The following is a 21,600-nucleotide window of genomic DNA, read 5'->3' on the forward strand; positions in this document are numbered from 1 at the left end:
GGCCTCAGTCTCTTCTTGTTTCTATAACTTCTACACTAATCAAATACAACACAACGAGGTACAGCATAATGACATTTTTATTGTGAGTTTTTGGAAATCCTTACCACAAAACAGAGTAAGGGTCACTCGTCAGCCAGAATACCCGCTTGTCTGCCAAGTGCTTTGAAAGCAGCAGGCCCAGCTCACCATTGCCCTGATTCAGATCGGTTGATGGTGAGTACTGCAGATGCCCCACAGGGCGTGTGCGTGAGATAGTATTGCGATCGCACAGCCATCACGCACGCACACAGAAAGCTGTCGCAGCATGAGTGACAGGTTGTGAGCGTTCGGAGGCGGTGACGGGGGAGTGATAGTAGAAACGCAGACGTGCCAGTCTGTTTGAACGCCGTTGCATGCGTGCATAAATTAGCCACTGCGACGGCATACGCAGCTTGGGTACTTACTGTGTGCCACGAGGTTAGCAATTTCTGAGTAAGGTCAGACCTGCTGTCTTTGTGCGTGAGGGGCCGATGTTACTGGATGTTCCCGATGTGTATGTAGGACTACAAGGTATTACGGATGTGAGACAGCGGTAGTGGGCGTCTCTATGCTGGCTGTGTGACGGCTTTGCATTTGCATTCACTAGCATTTTTTGGCAGTAGAACTGCGTGCTCTATCGCAGTTGCGTTCTCAATAACAATCCGTAATGAATCAGGCGCTATCTGTGGAAACTATCGCCTACACTCGGCCTTGACCTGGTTTGCGGATTTGGCAGATGCCCAGAGGTTTTTCACTCTTGTGGTTTAGAAGTACCTTCACGAAACCTTAAAAAGTATCACATGAAGTGGCTCGGCGCTGAAGCCAACATACTACGACGTACAGTGATACTGAGTATCTGCGGGTGCAGCAAGGGACATGCAGATATATGACGATGTGTAGAGGCCGAGAAAATCTTCATTACGTATCTGTAGGGAATGACTTTTATACAAATTATCGCAGAGTTGTTCTATAGATTATTCACTTTCACTTGTAGCTTTAACATTTTCATCAAATTAAAGGTTTAATGATTATTGCTTGAATGGTTGGTGCACCAACAAAGCTTTTCCGGTACCCAAGGCTTTTGGTGGCAATCACTGGTCAGTGGTGGGTTGCACGAAGAGCTTCAGTGGCTGGGCGTTTTTCCCCTTGTCGTGCCAGCAGACATCAAAAAATGGGTAGAGTCGGCCAGAAAACCGCTCGTGGAAAGTGTAGAGGAGTTTGACATTGTCCTCATCACCAGCATCAAAAAAGGACACCACCCCATCGGAGAAGCTCAGGTAGATTCCTATCTTCTCGGGACGCCCATCCACCCTGAGGAGCCGTGGCTCCTTCTGCTCCACGTGGGCTTCGTAGACCTTTCCTTCTTTGCAACCCAAGATCCAAAAGCCATTGGAAGGGGTAGCATGAAGCCTGCCCTTGCGGTTAGCGGTTTCGGAGATGAGGCCCAGGGCCCACCGTGGTTTGTCTTCAACCAGCACCTCCCAGTAGTGCTCGCCGTCTGTGAAGCTTTCTCTGGTTACTAAGCAGTTGCTCTTGTCAAACCGCGCCGGATCGTCAGACACGGGCTGCTTTTGGTCAGAACACTCCACCGATTTACCGTCAGGGGAGATGGCCAGGTTCTGCTGGGCTGTCTCAGGGTTAAATGTCACATTTTCCAGAGCTGGGGAGAAATAAATAAAGATTTGATCAAAGTAGGGATAAAAATATAATTGCCAAATGAGCCAACCATTGAGGGACGGGCACTTGGCAGAACTACTGAGAGTACCAGCATTAATTACACTAGCGCTGGAAATGGTAAATGTGAATCTTCCGAAATACACCACAAGGCTTTGCATCTGCTGTGGAACTACAAGAATCAGCATGGCCTGCCAGCTGCAAGGAGATAGCAGTTAAGCGTCAGATTCAGCAAGGAACGCAAGTCTGCACAAGCACGCACTCGGCCACTGCGAAAATATGCTAATGAATGCAATCTCAATGTCGCCGCAGCACAAGCACCAGACGCCCAGCACTACATAATGTTGCCCCCTTCCCTTTACGTACATCCACAATACCTCGCAAGACAGCGATAGCATCGGTGACATCGAGAACCATCGGACCTATACGCACAATAACGGTTGACCTGACCTCACTCAGAAATTGCTAAACTTCCTGCCGGTATCTAGTACTCAGGCTGCGTATGCCGTCGCAGGGGCTTAATTATGCACACCCCTGTAATGGCGTCCAAACGCACAGGCACGCCTACGTCTCTCTGACCACCCCCCGTCACCAGCCACAAACGGCCACTTCCTGTCAGTCGCTTTATGAGGGGATTGCGTGCTCATTGTGATCGCTTCCCGATCGCAGCAGCCAGTTCGCGCATGCGCAGACCGCTAACATCGTCCGAGTGCGTGCGAATTCGCGTCTGCGTTCCCTGCTGAATCAGGCCCAAAGAAAATTTCAATTTGTAGTATAAAATATATATTCTAATCAGAAAACATTTTAAACAGAACCTATGTATTTTATCATCGCATTCTGACTGTAGATAGTTATGAAAGACACATGTGTATACAGACCAGTACCCACATGTACCAGTACCCATGTGTATACAGACCAGTACCCACATGTACCAGTACCCACATGTGTATACAGACCAGTACCCACATGTACCGGTACCCATATGTACCAGTACCCACATGTGTATACAGACCTGTACCCACATGTACCAGTACCCACATGTGTATACAGACCAGTACCCACATGTACCAGTACCCACATGTGTATACAGACCAGTACCCACATGTGTATACAGACCAGTACCCATATGTACCAGTACCCACATGTGTATACAGACCAGTACCCACATGTACCAGTACCCATGTGTATACAGACCAGTACCCATATGTACCAGTACCCACATGTGTATACAGACCTGTACCCACATGTGTATACAGACCAGTACCCACATGTACCAGTACCCACATGTGTATACAGACCAGTACCCACATGTACCAGTACCCACATGTGTATACAGACCAGTACCCATATGTACCAGTACCCACATGTGTATACAGACCAGTACCCATATGTACCAGTACCCACATGTGCATACAGACCAGTACCCACATGTACCAGTACCCACATGTGTATACAGACCAGTACCCACATGTACCAGTACCCACATGTGTATACAGACCAGTACCCACATGTACCAGTACCCATGTGTATACAGACCAGTACCCATATGTACCAGTACCCACATGTGTATACAGACCAGTACCCATATGTACCAGTACTCACATGTGTATACAGACCAGTACCCATATGTACCAGTACCCACATGTGTATACAGACCAGTACTTCTGAAGCAGATATGGATTTATTAACAATGGAGCCTTTGTGGGTAACTTACAAAATGTGTTGGGTTATACCAATGCGTCTGGGTGATCTGCCGTCATGGTAAATGATTTATTGTCCCTTTTAGGCGAAGCCTCATCAGAAGTGACCCCTGGTACGCAGAGAGGTGGGAAGCTCAGACACGTAGGGGGTATATTTACTAAAGTGCAGGTTTACAGAAGCAGAGATGTTGCTCATAGCAACCAATCAGATTCTACTTATCATTTATCTAATTCCCTTGAGAAGATAATAGCTAGATTATGATTGGTTGCTATGGGCATCTCCGCTTCTGTAAACTCGCACTTTAGTAAATATACCCCGTAGTGTAAACATTGCATCACAGTCCACCCTTTAATTACTTTAGAACCAGCTTTTATATTAGATAAAACTTTTCAGGGTTTCCCCCAGATATACTGCCCAGCTCACCCTCATTTTGGGGCATAATTAATGACAGTGAGTGGACATCGGGCTGCAGTATTATTACACATGGTCGCTACGTGCATGTGAAGCTTTTAGTACATAGCTCAGGCCGTGTCTACAGTTCCTCCCCTGAACTGCAATGTGGAGATGCAGCAAGGGTCCAAATAATATACAGAATAAGACCCGACCCTCACAGCTCTCAGCTGCTCCCATGTTCAAGTACCCCCACGCAGTAAGGGTCGCCTCAAAAAATGCCCCATCTCCGCCCCTTTATCTCATCTCAGTAATCTCACTCTGCAAAAGGGAATCTAGATGTTGCCCTGCTCCACAAAATGATGTGCACTTTACCTTTATAGGAACAGCTTCCCTACACCTGACTCCCCCCCTCCGGCTATACAAATATCTGCCCCTTTCATAAATGCCACCATCTTTCACCATGTCCTGACTACCCCCCTCCGGCTATACAAATATCTGCCCCTTTCATAAATGCCACCATCTTTCACCATGTCCTGACTACTCCCCTCCGGCTATACAAATATCTGCCCCTTTCATAAATGCCACCATCTTTCACCATGTCCTGACTACTCCCCTCCGGCTATACAAATATCTGCCCCTTTCATAAATGCCACCATCTTTCACCATGATACCAATACACCGTGGGGGAAATCATGGCATTTTCTACAAATTAAGTTAATGGCAAAGCTGATGCTGTACTACGCGTTTCGCTCTTTGCTAAGGCCCTCATGATTAGAGGTGAGGGTAGATTTTTCGCCTTATGATGCCATTGGCTGCAGAATTGTGCACGATGACCCGGCAGCAAAGAAAGAAGTGAAACTAAAACATTGTCTTGCCAGAACTACCCACCTCTGCGAAATCCCATATTCCTACACCTTATTCCATGGGTTCTCATGATATTCTGCAGTGATTTCTCTCATCTCATCTACTGGGGGTGTGATCTCTGGGAAATCTATCTGAAACACTTTAATTTTTTATATTGGAATTTAAAGTACATACATTTTAACATTTTATGTTCCATTTATACACTCCCGTCTTGTTAAACCTTGCTGTATAATGTGGGATTCTGAGAAATTAAAAGGGAGTGAAATGCATCCTGTGGATATATTGCACTACTGTAACAGTGACAGCCCTGCAGAGTTTACAGCTTTGAACCATGCCTAAAAAAACTTTTGATACTTGAAGAAGGCTGTAAATTGACTGTTGAAAAATTGGAGGGCTCTAATTGCCATCTGCTGGCTACATTTGGTAACACAGCAGCTGCACTTCTCAATAAATTATTTTCTGGATAGATCCTATAGGGGTATATTTACTAAACTGTGGTTTTTTAGAAGTGTAGTTGTTGCCCATAGCAACCAATCAGATTCTAGCTAGTATCTTCTAGGAGGTGCTAGATAAATGATAAGTAGTATCTGATTGGTTGCTATGGGCAACAACTCCACTTCTAAAAAACCGCAGTTTAGTAAATATAACCCCAGGAGACAATGCAAATCATTAAATAAAAAACTGACAAATTATACACCCAAAACTTTCCCACTTCTCACCTGGCATCAGTGCTCGGAACATCTTCCTCCACACCTGGAATTTGAACTCATCAGAGATAATGGGGAGCTGAATATCCAAACGCGCAGGAAGAGGAGACTCTGACAGAATCTTGTTCAGCCTGTTGGCAAGAACAGTGCAGATGACATAAGTTGCATGTATAATAATAACAATAATAAAAAAAATAATAACAATAATAGTAGCAACAACAACAGTCATATAATAATAATAATAATAATAATAATAATAATAATAATTAATAATAACAATAATATAATAATAACAACAACAAAATAATAATAATAATAATAATAATAATAATAATATAATAATAACAAAATAATAATAATAATAATAATGACAATAATATAATAATAACAACAACAACAACAACATAATAATAATAATAATAATAATAATAATAATAATAATAATAATAATAATAATAACAACAATAATATAATAATAACAAAACACAATAATAATAATAATAATAATAATAATAATAATAACAATAACAAGAGATATGGTGAGAACTTACCTTTGTTATCTCTGTTTCTACGAAGTCCATAGGGTCCACAGGGTTGACCTTGGGGTATAGCTTGGATCTGGATCCACGGGCACCATACAGTTAAAGCTTTAGCTCCCAGGATGCACTTGGGTCCTCCTCTATACCCCGCCCCCGAGCCACAGGCACCTCAGTTGGTAAGTAGCCTAGGCCGAAGGAGGAGACTAAACAGAGAGAAAGAAGACTGGAACACACAAGAAACCATACTCACAGAAATGGGAGACGGAAACACCGGTGACCAGTACCACAGCCCATTTGAAGCCAGGTGCGTCAGGGCGGGCGCCCTGTGGACCCTATGGACTTCGTAGAAACAGAGATAACAAAGGTAAGTTCTTACCATATCTCTTGTTTTCTACTTCAGGGTCCATAGGGGGTCCACAGGGTTGACCTTGGGGATGTCCCAAAGCAGTTCAACTAAGGACGGGGATGCTCCTGAGCAGAAAGGAGAATCCTGCGCCCGAAGGATGTATCCTGAGAGGCAAAGGTGTCAAACGCATAAAACCTCAAAAATGTCTGAATTGAAGACCAAGTGGCTGCCTTGCACAGCTGAACAGCGGAGGCACCACGTCTAGCAGCCCAAGAAGAGCCTACAGACCGAGTGGAATGAGCCTTAACCGAGGCTGGAACAGGCAAACGTTCCTGTATATAAGCCTCCCTAATAACAGAACAAAGCCAACGGGCTAAAGTTTGTTTGTTGGCAGGCCAACCCCTCTTATGGAAACCAAAGAGGATGAACAACGAATCGGACTTCCTAACAGAGGCCGTCCGTTCAACATAAATTCTGAGAGCCCGGACCACGTCCAGCGAAGCCTTGCCAGCCGTAAGACCCGGAGCCTGAAAAGCTGGCACCACAAGTTCCTGATCTATGTGGAACTTAGCAACCACTTTAGGCAAAAACTCAGGAAGGGGGGGATACAGGAAAGTGCCCCCAACTCGGATACCCTCCTGGCCGAAGTAAGAGCCAGGAGAAACACAGTCTTAAGTGTTAACCACTTGAGGTCAACCGACTCAAGAGGCTCAAAAGGAGGTCCCTGCAGGACCCGAAGAACCACCGCCAAGTCCCACGGAGCCACTGGAGGCACAAAGGGAGGCTGGATCCTCAGAACACCTTGGAACAAAGTGTGAACGTCAGGCAGTGTGGTAATCCTTCGTTGGAACCACACTGACAGGGCCGATACATAAACTCTTAGGGAAGCAAGCCGTAAGCCCAGGTCAAGACCTGACTGCAGAAATGCCAAAATCCTAGAAAACTCTGAACACCCGAGGGTCATAGCTTCTAGACTCGCGCCACTGAAAGTAAGTGTGCCACACTCTGTGGTAAATCCGTGCAGAGACAGGTTTACGTGCCCTAAGCATGGTACTGTTGACAGCGCTTGAAAAGCCCCGGGACCTTAAGACGGCTGTCTCAAGAGCCACGCCATCAAAGACAGTCGACCCAGATCCGGGTAAAGGCAGGGACCCTGAGACAGCAGATCTCGACGTTGAGGCAGAAGGTATGGAGCGTCTACAGACAGGCCCCTGAGATCGGAGTACCAAGGACGTCTGGGCCAAGCTGGAGCCACCAGCAGAAACGTGCCTCCGTCCTGTTAGATCTTTCTGAGTACCCGAGGGAGCAGGGAGACTGGAGGAAACAGATACGCTAGGTGAAACGACCATTTCACTGACAACGCATCCACTAGGCTTGCGCCTGCGTCCCTTGTCCTTGAGCCATATATGGGCAACTTGTAATTGTGACGAGAGGCCATCAGGTCCAATTCCGGCAGTCCCCACCTGTCCACGAGAAGTTGAAACACCTCTGGGTGAAGCGACCATTCCCCGGGATGCACGTCGTGACGGCTGAGGAAGTCTGCCTCCCAATTGAGGACTCCCGGGACGAAGACTGCCGATATTGCTGGAAGGTGGCACTCCGCCCAAGTCAGGATTTGGGACACTTCCAACATCGCAGCTCGACTGCGAGTTCCTCCCTGGTGATTTATGTATGCCACCGTGGTGGCGTTGTCTGATTGCACCTGAACTGCTCTTCCGAGAAGAACGGTGCCTGACGCCAGAAGAGCACGGTACACTGCCCATAGCTCTAGAATGTTTATGGGAAGGACGGCCTCCTCCGCCGACCAACGGCCCTGAAGAGACAACGAGCCGGTCACTGCCCCTCAACCCCGGAGATTGGCATCTGTCGTGAGCAGAACCCAGTCCGGAATCCAAAAGGGGCGACCCTGGCTGAGATGAGCTGACTGCAGCCACCACGCCAAGGACCGGCGCACTTCCGGGGACAATACCAGTATCTGGGATCGTATCCGGCGGGACAACCCGCTCCATTCCACAAGAATCTGCCCCTGCAGGGGTCTGGAATGGAACTGGGCGAACTCCACCATGTCGAATGCCGACACCATGGACCCCAGGACTCATTGCCGAATGTATTGACACCCTGCCACTGCTTAGGCAACCGTGTATCCTCAGTTGTAGAGAGGATACCTTTTCCAGAGTCAAGAAAATCCTTTGTTGACTGGAGTCCAGAAGTGCTCCCAGATGGAACATCCGTTGAGATGGGATCAGAGACGACTTCTTCCAATTTATCAACCACCCATGTGCTTGAAGACAAGCAATTGTCAGGTGGAGATGATGAAGAAGCACCTCCGGGGAGCTCGCCAGCAGCAGCAGATCATCCAGGTACGGCAGCAACCGTATACCCTGACCCCGAAGGTGGGCAGCCATGACTGCCATCACCTTGGTGAAAACCCTCAGAGCCGTGGAAAGAACGAAAGGCAACGCCCGAAATTGGTAGTGTTGGTTTAGGATAGCAAACCTCAGGTACCGCTGATGTGCCGGTGCCACGGGCACATGGAGATAGGCGTCCTGGATATCGAGGGAGACCATGAAGTCCCCCGGTTCCATCGCCAGGATGATGGACCGCAATGTTTCCATCCTGAACTTGGGAACTCTGGAGGTACTTGTTCAGAGGCCTCAAACTCAGAATAGGGCGATGAGACCCATTGGGTCTCTGCACCAGAAACAGAGATGCAAAGCTTTGGACTCGTCCAGCGAAGGACTCGTGCAAAAAAATTGGTGGGGCGGCCTGCACCGAAACGACAGGGCGTACCCTTGAGAGACTACTTCTCGAACCCAAGCATCCGTGGTGGTACTGAACCAACACTGGGCGAATCTGAGAAGTCGGCCTCCCACTCTGGGGTCCCCCAGGGAGAGGCCCGTCCCGTCAGGCAGCAGGTTTATCCTCCTGTTTGGAAGAGGGGCGCCAAGCATTCCATATGCTTCTTGGGTTTGGATGAGGCTTTGGTCGCTGAATGTCTCGGGAAGGACTGGCCCTTGGCCTTACCCTGAACCCGAAAGGACCGAACTGCAGTGCTCCTCACCCTAGCCGGCGCAGAAGCCGAAGGGAGGAAAGCCGACTTGGACTTAGCCAAGGTATCCACTATTTTGTCCAAATGTGGACCAAATAGCAAATCTCCATTAAAGGGGAGAGCCTCCAGACCCTTTTTAGAGTCCGCATCAGCCCTCCCGGACCGCAGCCACAAGGATCTCCGAGCAGACACAGCCGCAGCCGAAACTCTAGAGGTTAACATGCTTGCGTCCAATGACGCTTCCCCAATATAGGAATCGGCATCCCTCATTTGTGCCACTAATGCTCTCTAAACATCTGGAACACCGTCCGTAAGAGAATCCTCCAAGGCTTTGGCCCAGTTCTCAATGGCTTTAGCCACGCAGGAACTGGCCATGGACGGGCGCACCACTGCTCCGGAGAGCGACTTCAAACAAATCTCCACTTTCCTGTCCGTTGGATCCTGTAAAGAGGAAATAGACGGCAATGGTAGCGTAGCGGTTTTAACCAAGCAAGCGACATGTGAATCCACCGCTGGTGGAGTCTCCCATTTCCTGCAATGATCCTCAGGAAAGGGATAATGAGAAGCCAACCCTTTCTGCGGTTGGAATCTCTTTGCTGGGTAATTGCCAGGCCGCCGCCATATGATCCGCCAACTGATCGGACAGAGGGAACACATTAGAAGTAACCTTTGCTTTCTTGAAGTCAGGAAACTTCGACTTAGGGACCGGTGCCTCCTCTTCTATATTGAGAATAGCCCGCACCGCCCTAACTAATGCTGGAACATTATTGGAGGACCTAGGCTCAACCTCCGGTCCCACAGCATCCAAATCAGAATCCTCATGGACCTCTCCATCATCTGAAGAGGGATCCGATTCTGATACCTACGCAGTGAGTAAACTCACAACAGGCCGCTTAGTCGCCTTCTGTGGCACATCACTCTGCAAAAATGACTGAAAAGTCGAGGATGAAGGCGCCAAACTCTGTACCGAGTTGGAGAGAACATCCACCCAAGGCGGAGGAGCCGACTGAGGGAAGCCCTGAAAAGTCACTACAGACTGTTGTGATACAGGGGGAGGCTGGACATACACAGGCAGCCCCGAATACTGTCTCACAGTCTGGGCCCCGGAGGGAGACCGCAATACCTGCGGAATATCCGGGGAATGGGAGATAGAGTGCTGGGACAATGCCCCAGAAGGGGTCACTGTAGGGATCGACATCTGCAATAGATGTCAGCACTTGTGAAAACATCGCCCAAGGGGGGTCCTGCTGCATAGGGGGAATAGAGGGGCCTGGTGCCAGCTGGCACTGCCCGCAAAGACCATCCTGAGATAAATCCTCCCATTAACACCAGCAGAACAGCGTCTGCAGGAAAGCAACACAGGAGCCCCGGAGTGCTCAGTCTCCTCATCAGACATGATACAGTAATTATACAATAAATACTTATCAGCAGAGGACATACGGTGTTAACACCCTCGCACTCACCAGCATGCAGCACAAACAGGCCCAAAAATATGGTACTGTGTAGCACACAACAGTATGTGACTGACCTCACAAATACATGATTTATAAGAGTGAGGTTAATAGAAAACCGCCCCTCCCCCACACACCTTCGGGCTGTAGGAGAAGCAAAGGGATAGATATAAGCTGACAGCAAGTAGAGAATGAGTACAGACAGCAGCACTAGCAAAGTCACATACAATGCAGGAAGATTGTACTTACTGCACCAATCGCTGCCCTCAACCATCCAGATTCAGTGTCTGGGGGGGAGTTATAGCGCTGTGTACACTGTCCTTTAGGTAGGGGAGTGGTACACAGGGGGACCTGACCATGCACCTGCCTGGGAGCCTGCGTTAGCGGAGAGCTCTGAGGAGGAGTGGCCATCAGAGGAGCAGCTCAGCGACGCCAGTACACGTGAGAAAAGGCGCGCTGAGCTGAGGGGAGGAGCCGCTAAACCAGGGAAGGCTGCCTACCCTGGCTAGTAATTAACCCCAGGGATGCCGGTTCCCCTCCGGAACTTATACCCTGGTGGTCCAGCGGAGCGCGGGGTATGCCTGCATGAGGGGGAGCCCGCCGCCGCTACTAGCGCCGCCGGTCTGTCCCCAGAGACCGGCGGCAACTGACTGCATTTATCCCCGCGAGCGGCGCTAAGAGCGCTGCTCGCGGCTTACCTGTTCCCCGTAGAGTCCGGCAGCAGTCAGAGGGAGGTCCCGGAGCCATGCTAGGAATAACTCCGGGGTCCCGCTGCGATCCCCAGAGCAGTACTGGCGTCGCAGCGCCAGCGGGGTGTTGAAGCGGCAGCATGGACGTCCAGAAGGACAGTCCTATGCTGCTGCATTAAGTGTAAAACAAGAGAAAAAATAAAAAACTTTTCTTCTGTAAAAATAAAGCTTAGGGGCTGCTCCTGCAGCCCCACTGCACAGTGCAACCGACTTCGGCCGGCACCAAACTGAAACTGAGGTGCCTGTGGCTCGGGGGCGGGGTATAGAGGAGGACCCAAGTGCATCCTGGGAGCTAAAGCTTTAACTGTATGGTGCCCGTGGATCCAGATCCAAGCTATACCCCAAGGTCAACCCTGTGGACCCCCTATGGACCCTGAAGTAGAAAATAAATATTTTATTATTTTAATCAGTGGCAAATTTTGACTCGCAAGCCGTTGCAGAACTACAACTCCCAGCATGCATAGAAAGACACAAATTGCCTTGTATAAATATAGCTTGTAGATTGGTGCTCACCTGGCTGTTACCACACAGAATTTCTGAAAAGGAAAATAAAAATGGACCCGGTTACAATGATGGATACAGTGTTCAGTCTATGTATAAGCGGCGGAATTAGCAGGAGGTCAGTGGCCAAACCATGTTCATCAAAGTGTAATAATGACTGCAACAGGCTGAGCTACTGTATCATGTTTATCTGTAGTTATACTGTAGAAGAACTTCTACTCCTGGCTCCTAGTTCTAGGCTGTATCTATGAAAATTGTTTTAACCGACAGAACAGATGTTGCCTGTGGCCCATCCCAGGTAAATACGCTTTCATTGTCTATATTAATTGCTTAAACTCAACACAAAATGTATGTATTAGCCTAAGGATGAGTACTTCTGAAAGAGATAGAAGCTGCGTTTTGCGATAACGCAATGGGCGCACATATAACTGGGCCTATCAGTATTCACCTCACTGAATATAATTTCTCAGGACAAAGCCAGACAACAGGTAAGTTGTCGTTATCCACTTACCCTGAGGAATTCAGTCTGTTCCTGGCCTTCCACATCTTTCAGGACTCCCTCCATCTGGTGGAGCTGTTCCACATAATGGGCCATGCTTTTCCTTTCGCCCAGCAGGGCGGCGGTGGCTTGTTGCTCTGCTTTGTCGGCTTCTCGGGCCAGTGAGGTTTCCATGATGTTAAGGTAAGTGCGCATGATGCTCATCTGGTCCTTCACACTCGCTTTAAAGCGGGATACAGTGTCCTGCAATAGAAAGATGTGTCCGGTACAAGGAGGGAGGACAGACTCCGATCTTATCCAGAGATGTACGAATGGTGAAAATGATAATGGGAACATGGAGTAATGATAGCTAACGTTCCTCGGTCTATGAAATGGTCGGGGGATCACTAAATAGCAAAATTCAAGATGTTGGTTATTTGAACACCTTGGAAAATGATGAAGTAGGATATGTGAGCAGGTGGATAAGACACATGACTGGGAGATGGGAAGACATGACGGTATATGAGCTATTAGATTACAGAAATTAACTGGGCGGATTGGGAAATACTGGTATATGTGGGATGATGGATAAGACGAATGGACTGGGAGGATAGGGAGATATTGGTACATTGTGGTTAGTGGAGGAGACAATGACTGGGAGGATGGGGAGATATTGGTGTATTGTGGTTGATAGAGGAGATAATAACTGGGAGGATGGGGTGATATTGGTATATTTTGGTTGGTGGAGGAGACAATGACTGGGAGGATGGGCAGATATTGGTCTATTGTGGTTGATAGAGGAGATAATAACTGGGAGGATGGGGTGATATTGGTATATTTTGGTTGGTGGAGGATACAATGACTGGAAGGATGGGGTGATATTAGTGTATTTTGGTTGGTGGAGGATACAATGACTGGGAGGATAGGAAGATATTGATATATTTTAGTTGGTGGAGGAGACAATGACTGGGCAGATGGATATTCCTGACACTGACCTGAACTTCAGACACCTGTCTATCCAGAAGGGCGACTGTTTTCTCCTTCCGTAGGCGGGCTTCCTGTAGGAGGACCTGCTGCTGTGGAAGTTGTCTCTGCAAGAGATAGATAAGATGTTGACGTTATAGAAGACAAGAAGGTGATATTAATATGTTAGACATTAAGTTATGCAGAATTTAGCAAAGTTTGGTTAGTGTAAAAAATGTCAAATAGTTTTAAGTGTTTGAGTCAGTCATGTCATGATGTCTATAACAGGATGTGTGTGGCGAAGTAACAGCGTTTGGTTTGCAGCAGGTTTTAGTTCTACAGGTTTCTGCTGCTTGCCAAGTTTTGAGTGGTTTTGTATCATGTTCATGAAAACGATAATTTGTGTTTCTACTACGTATATCTGTGGTCGATGGTTGTGATGGTGGACAGCGCCGGGCCGCCAGCCAGCTGAGTAAGCCTCAGCTTACTCAGGCTGGCCGGCTTGCAAACCCAGGACCCTGCATCGGTTGACGCATTCCCTGGGCTTGCCACTCCCGGAAAAATGACAATATTCACACAGATTTAGCGATTTTTTTGCTAATGCACTTGTGTGAATGCTGCACTGCGCACGCCAAGCGATTGTATTATGATCATACTTGCAAAAACAATTCAATCGCAATGTGAGTGACAGGTAGTCAGCGTTTTGGGGTGGTAACAGGGGAGTTGGTTTCAATAGCGCATGCATGTCTGACCGCTTAAACGCGTGCATAAATTAGCCATTGCGATCTCCTACGCAGCATGAGCGCCCTCTGTGTGTCAGGGGAGACGCCGTGTTTGTGGCTGGCCACCCCTGCTGCAGTGGGCTGCATGGCTGGTCGCTGTGTGTCGATGTTGCCGATGTTTACGCTGATGTGTGACATTGGATACCTATGAGAAGGCAGCGATGGGCGTCCCTATGCTCGGGTGATCTTAGGAACTATCAGCATGTTTTTGCAGCTGCGGTCCGTGAGAAATTTCAGCTGCGATCGCATTATGCATCCATCGCTGAATGAGGCCCTTGGCGAGTACTGGACACTCCTTACCGAGGAAGCAGCGGGCCCTTGTTATTGCCACCACTGTAAAGTTGCAGCTACAGTAGATATTATTTTAATATATATTTTATTTAAAAATAAATTGTTGAATGATTTTGATGGCAGACGGATCGTATCTCTGACCGCTGTTTTCATTTTGTTCCATTTGACCAAACGATTCTGGCCAGATAGCGGCAACAGTAAAGTGAGGAGGAAGTTTGGAAGTCGAGCACATTGCACAAGGTGGAAGAGGCAATGCTGAGGGACTGCATTCTGCAATACTGTGCAGCATATACAATATCCTGTGCTTCTATATGTGATAGATACGGACCTCCTATCGGTCACAAGGTCATCGGGCTCGCCCTGCTGGAGTGTGAGCTCCTGGGTAGAAGAAGACTGGAATTAGCTGCCAGTAGTAAACAAGATAACAGCTGTTTGTTTTAGCTCTAACAGAACTCACAGGTGCAGTGAGAATGAAAGTGTGTTTTATAGTGTTCCCAAGGTCCAAGGTCTGCTGGAAGAGAGACTAATATACAAATATAATAGCGGTCAGGATGGCATTCCCGACAGCCTCTTCTCTCAGCCTGGTGGAGACCTCTATATAATACGATGCAGCTGGAGGAGCGAGGGCCATCAGGACCTGGCCAAGAGCTTATTTGTAACCTTACTCTCCCTACCCAGTGGAAATACCCTCCCTTACATCGTACAGTGTGTAACCTATGGCGCGTGAGTGTCCTGCAGGAATATGCCCCAGACCTGGGGGCAATAGAAGGGAGGCCAAGGACAGACGTGTCTCTGGGGTATCTCTAGGTGCTTTTCATAAATAAAACTTTCATAAATAAAACTATCGCTATCGAACAACAGTCATTCATTTACATCTTGTAATTATTTCATCAATGTTTCTGAGGCTTGGATTTTGGGTATGAGGTTTGGGGGAAGGGTGGTAAAAAAATGGGAGTGGGTGCTTCCTCGGGTCTGGAATATAGATGTCGATTAAAGCCCTAAACGACCAGGATATGGCTGGTTGCAATCAATGGCATTGTGTTTTGTGTGACTGTTTTCAAATTGGCCATGAGCTGCGTTCTCCATATAAATAATAATAATAATAACAATAATAATAATAATAATAACAATAATAATAATAATAATAACAATGCATAAAATAAAAACATTAAATACAAACACTACCTTGCAGCCCTATAACATGTCATAAACTGGAGAACACTACACGACTTAGGGCCTGATTCAGACCCACTCGTGAGCCGCATAGAGCTCGCAAGCGGGTCGATGGTAGCCCAGTGCGCACGTGCGGTGCGCGCCACGTGCGTGCGCTAGCTCCGTAGCGAGTGAGAACTTCACTCACTCCGGGGCTCGCAACAAAACGGGGCGGCTGTCGATGTTGATCAACAGCTCGCCCCGTTTTGTAGGCGAGGAGGGGGGGGGGGGGTGACTGCACAAATGGAGACGTTCCCGAAGGAACGCCTGCCATTTGTGGGCGGCCCTACTGGCATCACTCGTGATGTCAGTAGTGGACTTCCTGCTCTATAGGGTCTCGCAATGCCGATGGTCGCGATAATCGCGACCATCACCAGGCCGCTCGCAAAAGCTGTGGGTGGTCACCCACAGCTTAGCGAGCGGCCTGGAGGCCAAAAAAAAAAAAATCCCTGCCCTGATTCAGAGCGAGAGCTCGCAAACAGCGAGCGCCTCTGAATCAGGCCCTTAGTTATCAAAATAAGTTGGAGAAATAGGGGAAGATGTTAGAGAACATATATTCCCGGGGGCACAATAACTGTACGGAAAAAAAAAAGTATAATCTTAAAAAAAAAAGTGTTTTTGTCTAATCTGTATAATCCCAAAAAAATATATATATATATTTTTTTAAATGCTACTAAAACAAAAACAAAGCGTCTTCTTTCATGAGTAAAAAAGAAAAAAGAGAAATTCCTGTGGGTAAAAAGTTATATAACCAGCACGTAGCGAACAGCACAATGTATTTGGTCACAGAGCTGCAAAGTGCCACCGGTCATTAATGCGTTACGCTATAAACATATATCATATAGTATTAGTAACTTAAATGTTCTCCTACAGAAGGTCCCCAGACCCACGGAGCACTATTCCACTGTTCTAGCAATGTCTTGGCAGATATTTAATGATGTATTCTGGAGAACATCTCATAATTATAGACAAATATTAGCTTTAAAACCTGAATTTGACATTTTTATATTACACAGTTGTAACAATGATTAGTAATGAATGTTATTCATTGAGGAGTGTTTTGGGGTGAATTGTCCAGCTGTGAGGTGTGAATATATGTATTGTGGGGTGAATTGTCCAGCTGTGGTGACGCTGGACTGTGGGGTGTGAATATATGTATTGTGGGGTGAATTGTCCAGTTGTGGTGACGTTGGTCTGTGGGGTGTGAATATATGTATTGTGGGGTGAATTGTCCAGCTGTATGGACAATGGGGTAAAGGGGTGTAAATATATGTGTTATGGAGTAAATTGTCCAGTTTTTGTGATGTTGGGTTTTGGGGGTGTGAAGATATGTGTTGTGGAATGAATTGCCCAGTTGTGGTGATGGGGGATTGAGAATATTTGTTGTGGAGCTAATTATCGGTAGTGGTGACATTGATTTATGGGGCTGTTAATTTATTTATTGTGGGGTGAATTGTCCAGTTATCGTGAAATTGGTTTATGGAGGTATGAATATTTACATTGTGGAGTGTATTGTTCAGTGATGACGTTGAGTTATGGGGACATGAATATATATGTATATTGTCCCAGATGTGGTGTTGTTGGGCTATGGGGTGTAAATATATGCATTGTAGTGCTCTCTCCATTACCTTCATTTTGCCATGGGCCTCGGAGGCTGTGATGATGTTATGACCCTTGTGTTTCCCCAGCGAGGCACACACCCCACAGATCAGCTCCTTGTCCTGCTCACAGAAGACACTCAGTGGATCCAGATGTTCCAGACAGTGGCCTTTCGGGACTTGCTTGAAGCTTTGGACAAGATGTTCCAGTTGGCGATTAATGTGAAGGGTCTCAGGACGTGAAGGGGCCTGGCAGGTGGGGCAGAGAGTGGACCCATTTTGGTCCTGACCCTTTGGGGCACCAACCAAACAGCTTTGGCAGAAAGTGTGTCCACATTCTGGTGTGATAGGTGATCGGAACAGCTCGAGACAAAGCTGGCAGGTGAGGTCATTCTGCATGCCCTGCATCAGCTGTGGGTTCGCCATGCTGCGGGGCAGGAAGGAGGACAGAGGGTTAGAAGGCAGCAATCAGTGATAGGCTTGTTCTGAATTTATTGTCTAGTAGAAAAATATTTTTTCTCAGGTCCCACACTGCCGGCAGATAGTTTTAACTTCTCTCCAGACAATGCACTGACCCTCACATCACATAAATAGAGATACCTTCTATTACAAATCTTGTATAGTCAGAGAATATTTCCGTAGGCCGCCTTTACCTCCAAACCAGCTGCTGCCATGATGGTGAACCTAGATTATTGACTTCAGAACTTCAAAGGGTCGCTGGCACATTCTACGCCCACCCATCTAAAGTACAATGGGAACTCCAGAGGGGGAGGCAACGTGGTCAGTTCATGATGGTTGCCATGCCAGCTCCCCACAGCGGTGGATTGTATGAGAACCAGCAGGAGTACGTACAGATATTCAGACCTCCCTACACAGCAGGCTAGGGGCACAAGGGGGCCCAGTACTACTACTACTATACTGTGGTAATAATCCCACAGGCAAACATAGGATCTTACCCCTATAACAGCTTTACCCGACACTCGTCTCTCACACATGCTGAGGGCACTGGTTGATGTGTAAATGTTCCTTATCAGGGCACAGATATTCACGCTTAAAGTACAGTGTTTTTATTTCAATAATGGTTCCACCGTAAGGCCTATTAAATACAGCATCCCTCCATCTTTCTCCAGGCAGCCCTGCAGAGCATCATTCCAGCACCATAGAGGCCTGGAGAACATTGCTCGCTGTACATGACAAGAATTTGGGAGGGACTGGTTCTATAAATAGACTATCAGGAGAAGGCCCTGGCACGCCAAGCAAGCTAATGTTACAGGAGAGGCCTGATATACACATGGGTGCTGCTGAGGGGGGCGGGGGGAATAAAGAGAGGGAGAACTTTAACAGAAATAAAGGTACAGAGAACAGAGAGCAAAGACAGAGAGGTCTACTGAAGGCAATGCCCCCTCAGTGTCACCTGCTCCGACAAGGGGGAGGTGACCCAACAATAAATCATACACACCTCTTATTTTCACACCCACTGGGGGCGAACAGTAATAGGTAAGTGTTATATAGACTAGGAAAGAGCATCCCCCATTCATTATCCATGATGGTACAGCTGTGTGCAAAAGTTATCATATATCAATATATTGGGATGTTTGGCATTCGACCTAAAACAAATTGGCTTCATCAAATCCTGGGCCTGCCTAGCGCTATAAGGGACTGGCTCTTAGTCCCGCGCAATACTCACCAATGCTGGCGTTCACGCACGAGAGGTTTTTTTTTTTGCAACTGCGCATGTGCAAAAATTTTTCCAAAAAGCCTACACAGAGTGTACACACCATAATGCTGCGATCGGGAAAGACAGTATCGGATGGGCGGACCTGGGCGCTGACTGGGAGGTGGCTAGATGTGTGCGCAAAAAATTGTGCGTCTCACGGGCGTGTAATGGAAGTGTCGGGGGATTGCACATTCAGACGCACGCTCGTACACCAGGGGAAGTCTGGCACTACCACTTATACTCGCAGCTGCGATTCCGGCAACACCCGCACGAGCGAACGCAGCTGCCTCCATCTCTGAATCAGGCCTTTAATGTGCTAATCTGCCCTTAGTGACCAACCCTTCCCTAAGTATGCCCCTGGAATTCTGTGCACAGTGGTGGCAGCTGAGCTGGACATACCCCACCAACATTCCCAGCGGCCAGGACATAAATCCTGGCTGTCAGGACAGCAGGTGACTGCTCAGCCTAAACCAGGACAATCGGGAGGTATGATATGAATAGACAGACAGCGTGCCAGGATTACAGCATTACTTACATCACACAGATTAATAGACACGCTTGGTAAATTTGGATTCATTCATTTAAAGAACAGCGTCTGCTACACACAGTGGAGGCGGTAGCCGTGCTGTTGGCCAAACTGATACTCCCAATAGTCTTGTGGACTTACAGTTCCATGGACCACTGTGCATTACACTGATATGTGGCACCAAAGCCATTGATATCTGCCATATCAGCTGTCCGCCATAGGAAAAGCTATGTGCTCACCCCCAGTATTTAATATTTGCAAGGGCTGCTGGCTAGAAGTGTGTGAGGCTCGGGGAAGTACTGAACGATGGACGTAAACATAGATTAGTACAGTACTATCGTCTGGTAGTAGACTATCCAACTGTCAGGCCGGGGAGACATCTGGGAGTGTGCCCACCTGCCTTCTGTGACCGCCATCTACTCTGAGGTTCTCCATAGAGGTCATGCCATCACCTACTGTATTATTATTAGCTATAGAATATATGGCCCTGCCTGGGAAGAACCTGGACAGACCTGTCCTAGGATATGGAGAAAGCTAGACATGAGGACAGGGTACTCAATGAAGGTCACACAGAGGTTAGTACTGAGCTCGTTACCTGCAGACAGTCTGAAGGTCTCCGTAGGTCAGTGAAAGGAAATACGGACACTGTAGTGAAGGGATATAAGAGACACTGTGAAATAATGGTGATGAATGGAATCAAGAGACAAATACTGATTAAGCTAAAGATGGACACTGATCAGACGCAGGACACACAATGACCTGGGGAAACAGACAATGACTTGGATACACAGATACTGATCCAAACCATTAGACACTTTCCTATAGACTCTGCCCAGGACAAATGATCAATACTGAAATGTACACTAACCATGAGAGAAACAGACACTGACCAGGAGAGAGATGGACACTGACCAGGAGAGAGATGGACACTGACCAGGAGAGAGGCATACACTGGTCAGGAGAGGGATGGACACTGGTCAGGAGAGAGACATACACTGGTCAGGAGCAAGATAGACACTCATCAGGAGAGAGACAGACACTGGTTAGAAGAGAGATGGACACTGACCAGTAGAAAGACATACACTTGTCAGGAGAAGGATGGACACTGGTCAGGAGAGGGATGGATACTGGTCAGGAGAGAGATGGATACTGATTAGGAGAGAGACAGACACTGGTCAGGAGAGAGATGGACACTGATTAGGAGAGACAGACACTGATTAGGAGAGAGACAGACACTGATCAGGAGAGAGAACAAAAGCTGGGAGAGTGGAGCGATGTCCTAACATGAGACAGACACTGACCTGGAGAGAGGGACAAAGACCAATAAAGAGAAGACACTGACCAGGAGAAAAATGGCCACTGACCTGGACAGAGAAGACGCTGACCCTGAGAGGTGCACGGCCAGTTCTGAGTGCCCAGTGAGATGTATCCCAGCCCCCTCCACCCACATCCAGTTATTTCTGACTCAGTTATCTGTCCTGGAACAGCTGAGAGTTATGGAAGGCAGGGACAGATAGAGGCAGCTGTAACATCACACTGTAGCAGGACAGACACATGCATGCTCAATATGTCTCACTGTGTATCCACACGTCTGACCAGCTGCCTGTATTCACAGCCTAAAGATCACCAAAGCAACACTCACTATTCTGTACGGTCATTTCTACATTTAGCACCAACATATTCCATAGTGATGTACCAAGTCACTTTGGGGCCTTTATACTTAAACCACATTTTGTCATATTGCTTCTTTCCCAAGTTTTTCCCACACTAAGGCCACCATTTATTAACAAAGCATAAACCCTTTAGCTCTCGCCAAAGGGCTTATGTCTTCCTTTCTGAATTTAACAAACAGTGCTGGATCTGATGCCCAATCACATCTGCCTGACAGGGACGTGGCTTTGATGTGGGCTGAAAGGACGTCGCCCTCAATGAGGCACTTGTATAGGGGCCGCTACTCCTTTTTTCAATGGGCGTTTACCGCCTGCGACTTGGCCCCGCCCCCTGCTTCATCTCCTTTACTATTCTCAGCAAAACTCTATTT

The 21,600-nt window shown here is 47.5% G+C and overlaps 1 protein-coding gene across 2 annotated transcripts; it reads right to left on the bottom strand.

Moving 5' to 3' along the window:
• Window positions 1–59: 59 nt before the first annotated feature.
• Window positions 60–21,032, bottom strand: TRIM72 (tripartite motif containing 72). 2 transcript variants are annotated; one of them, XM_088457539.1, is made up of 8 exons: window positions 20,924–20,957; window positions 20,155–20,204; window positions 17,347–17,743; window positions 13,466–13,561; window positions 12,504–12,734; window positions 12,005–12,027; window positions 5,370–5,488; window positions 60–1,678 (listed from the first exon to the last, which is right to left on the bottom strand). In XM_088457539.1, exons 3-8 carry the CDS (start codon window positions 17,740–17,742, stop codon window positions 1,110–1,112), a joined length of 1,434 nt encoding a protein of 477 aa, XP_088313665.1. In that variant the 5' UTR covers window position 17,743; window positions 20,155–20,204; window positions 20,924–20,957; the 3' UTR covers window positions 60–1,109. The 2 variants fall into 2 exon arrangements, with proteins under 2 accessions (XP_088313665.1, XP_088313666.1); XM_088457540.1 differs by lacking the exon at window positions 20,155–20,204 and having other exon boundaries at window positions 20,924–21,032.
• Between the last annotated feature and the right edge of the window lie 568 nt (window positions 21,033–21,600).

Source organism: Taudactylus pleione, unplaced genomic scaffold (genome assembly GCF_031769625.1).
Source record: "Taudactylus pleione unplaced genomic scaffold, aTauple2 ptg000762l, whole genome shotgun sequence".
Classification (NCBI taxonomy): Eukaryota; Metazoa; Chordata; class Amphibia; order Anura; family Myobatrachidae; genus Taudactylus; species Taudactylus pleione.

Coding starts and splice junctions, on each gene's coding strand:
- TRIM72 (XM_088457540.1), bottom strand. CDS start 21,009: ATGTGGGTGGAGGGGGCTGGGATACATCTCACTGGGCACTCAGAACTG. Junction 17,744..20,923: donor TCAGCGTCTTCTCTGTCCAG/GTCAGTGGCCAT, acceptor CCTGCCCCGCAG/CATGGCGAACCCACAGCTGA. Junction 12,735..13,465: donor GACAGGTGTCTGAAGTTCAG/GTCAGTGTCAGG, acceptor TTTCTATTGCAG/GACACTGTATCCCGCTTTAA.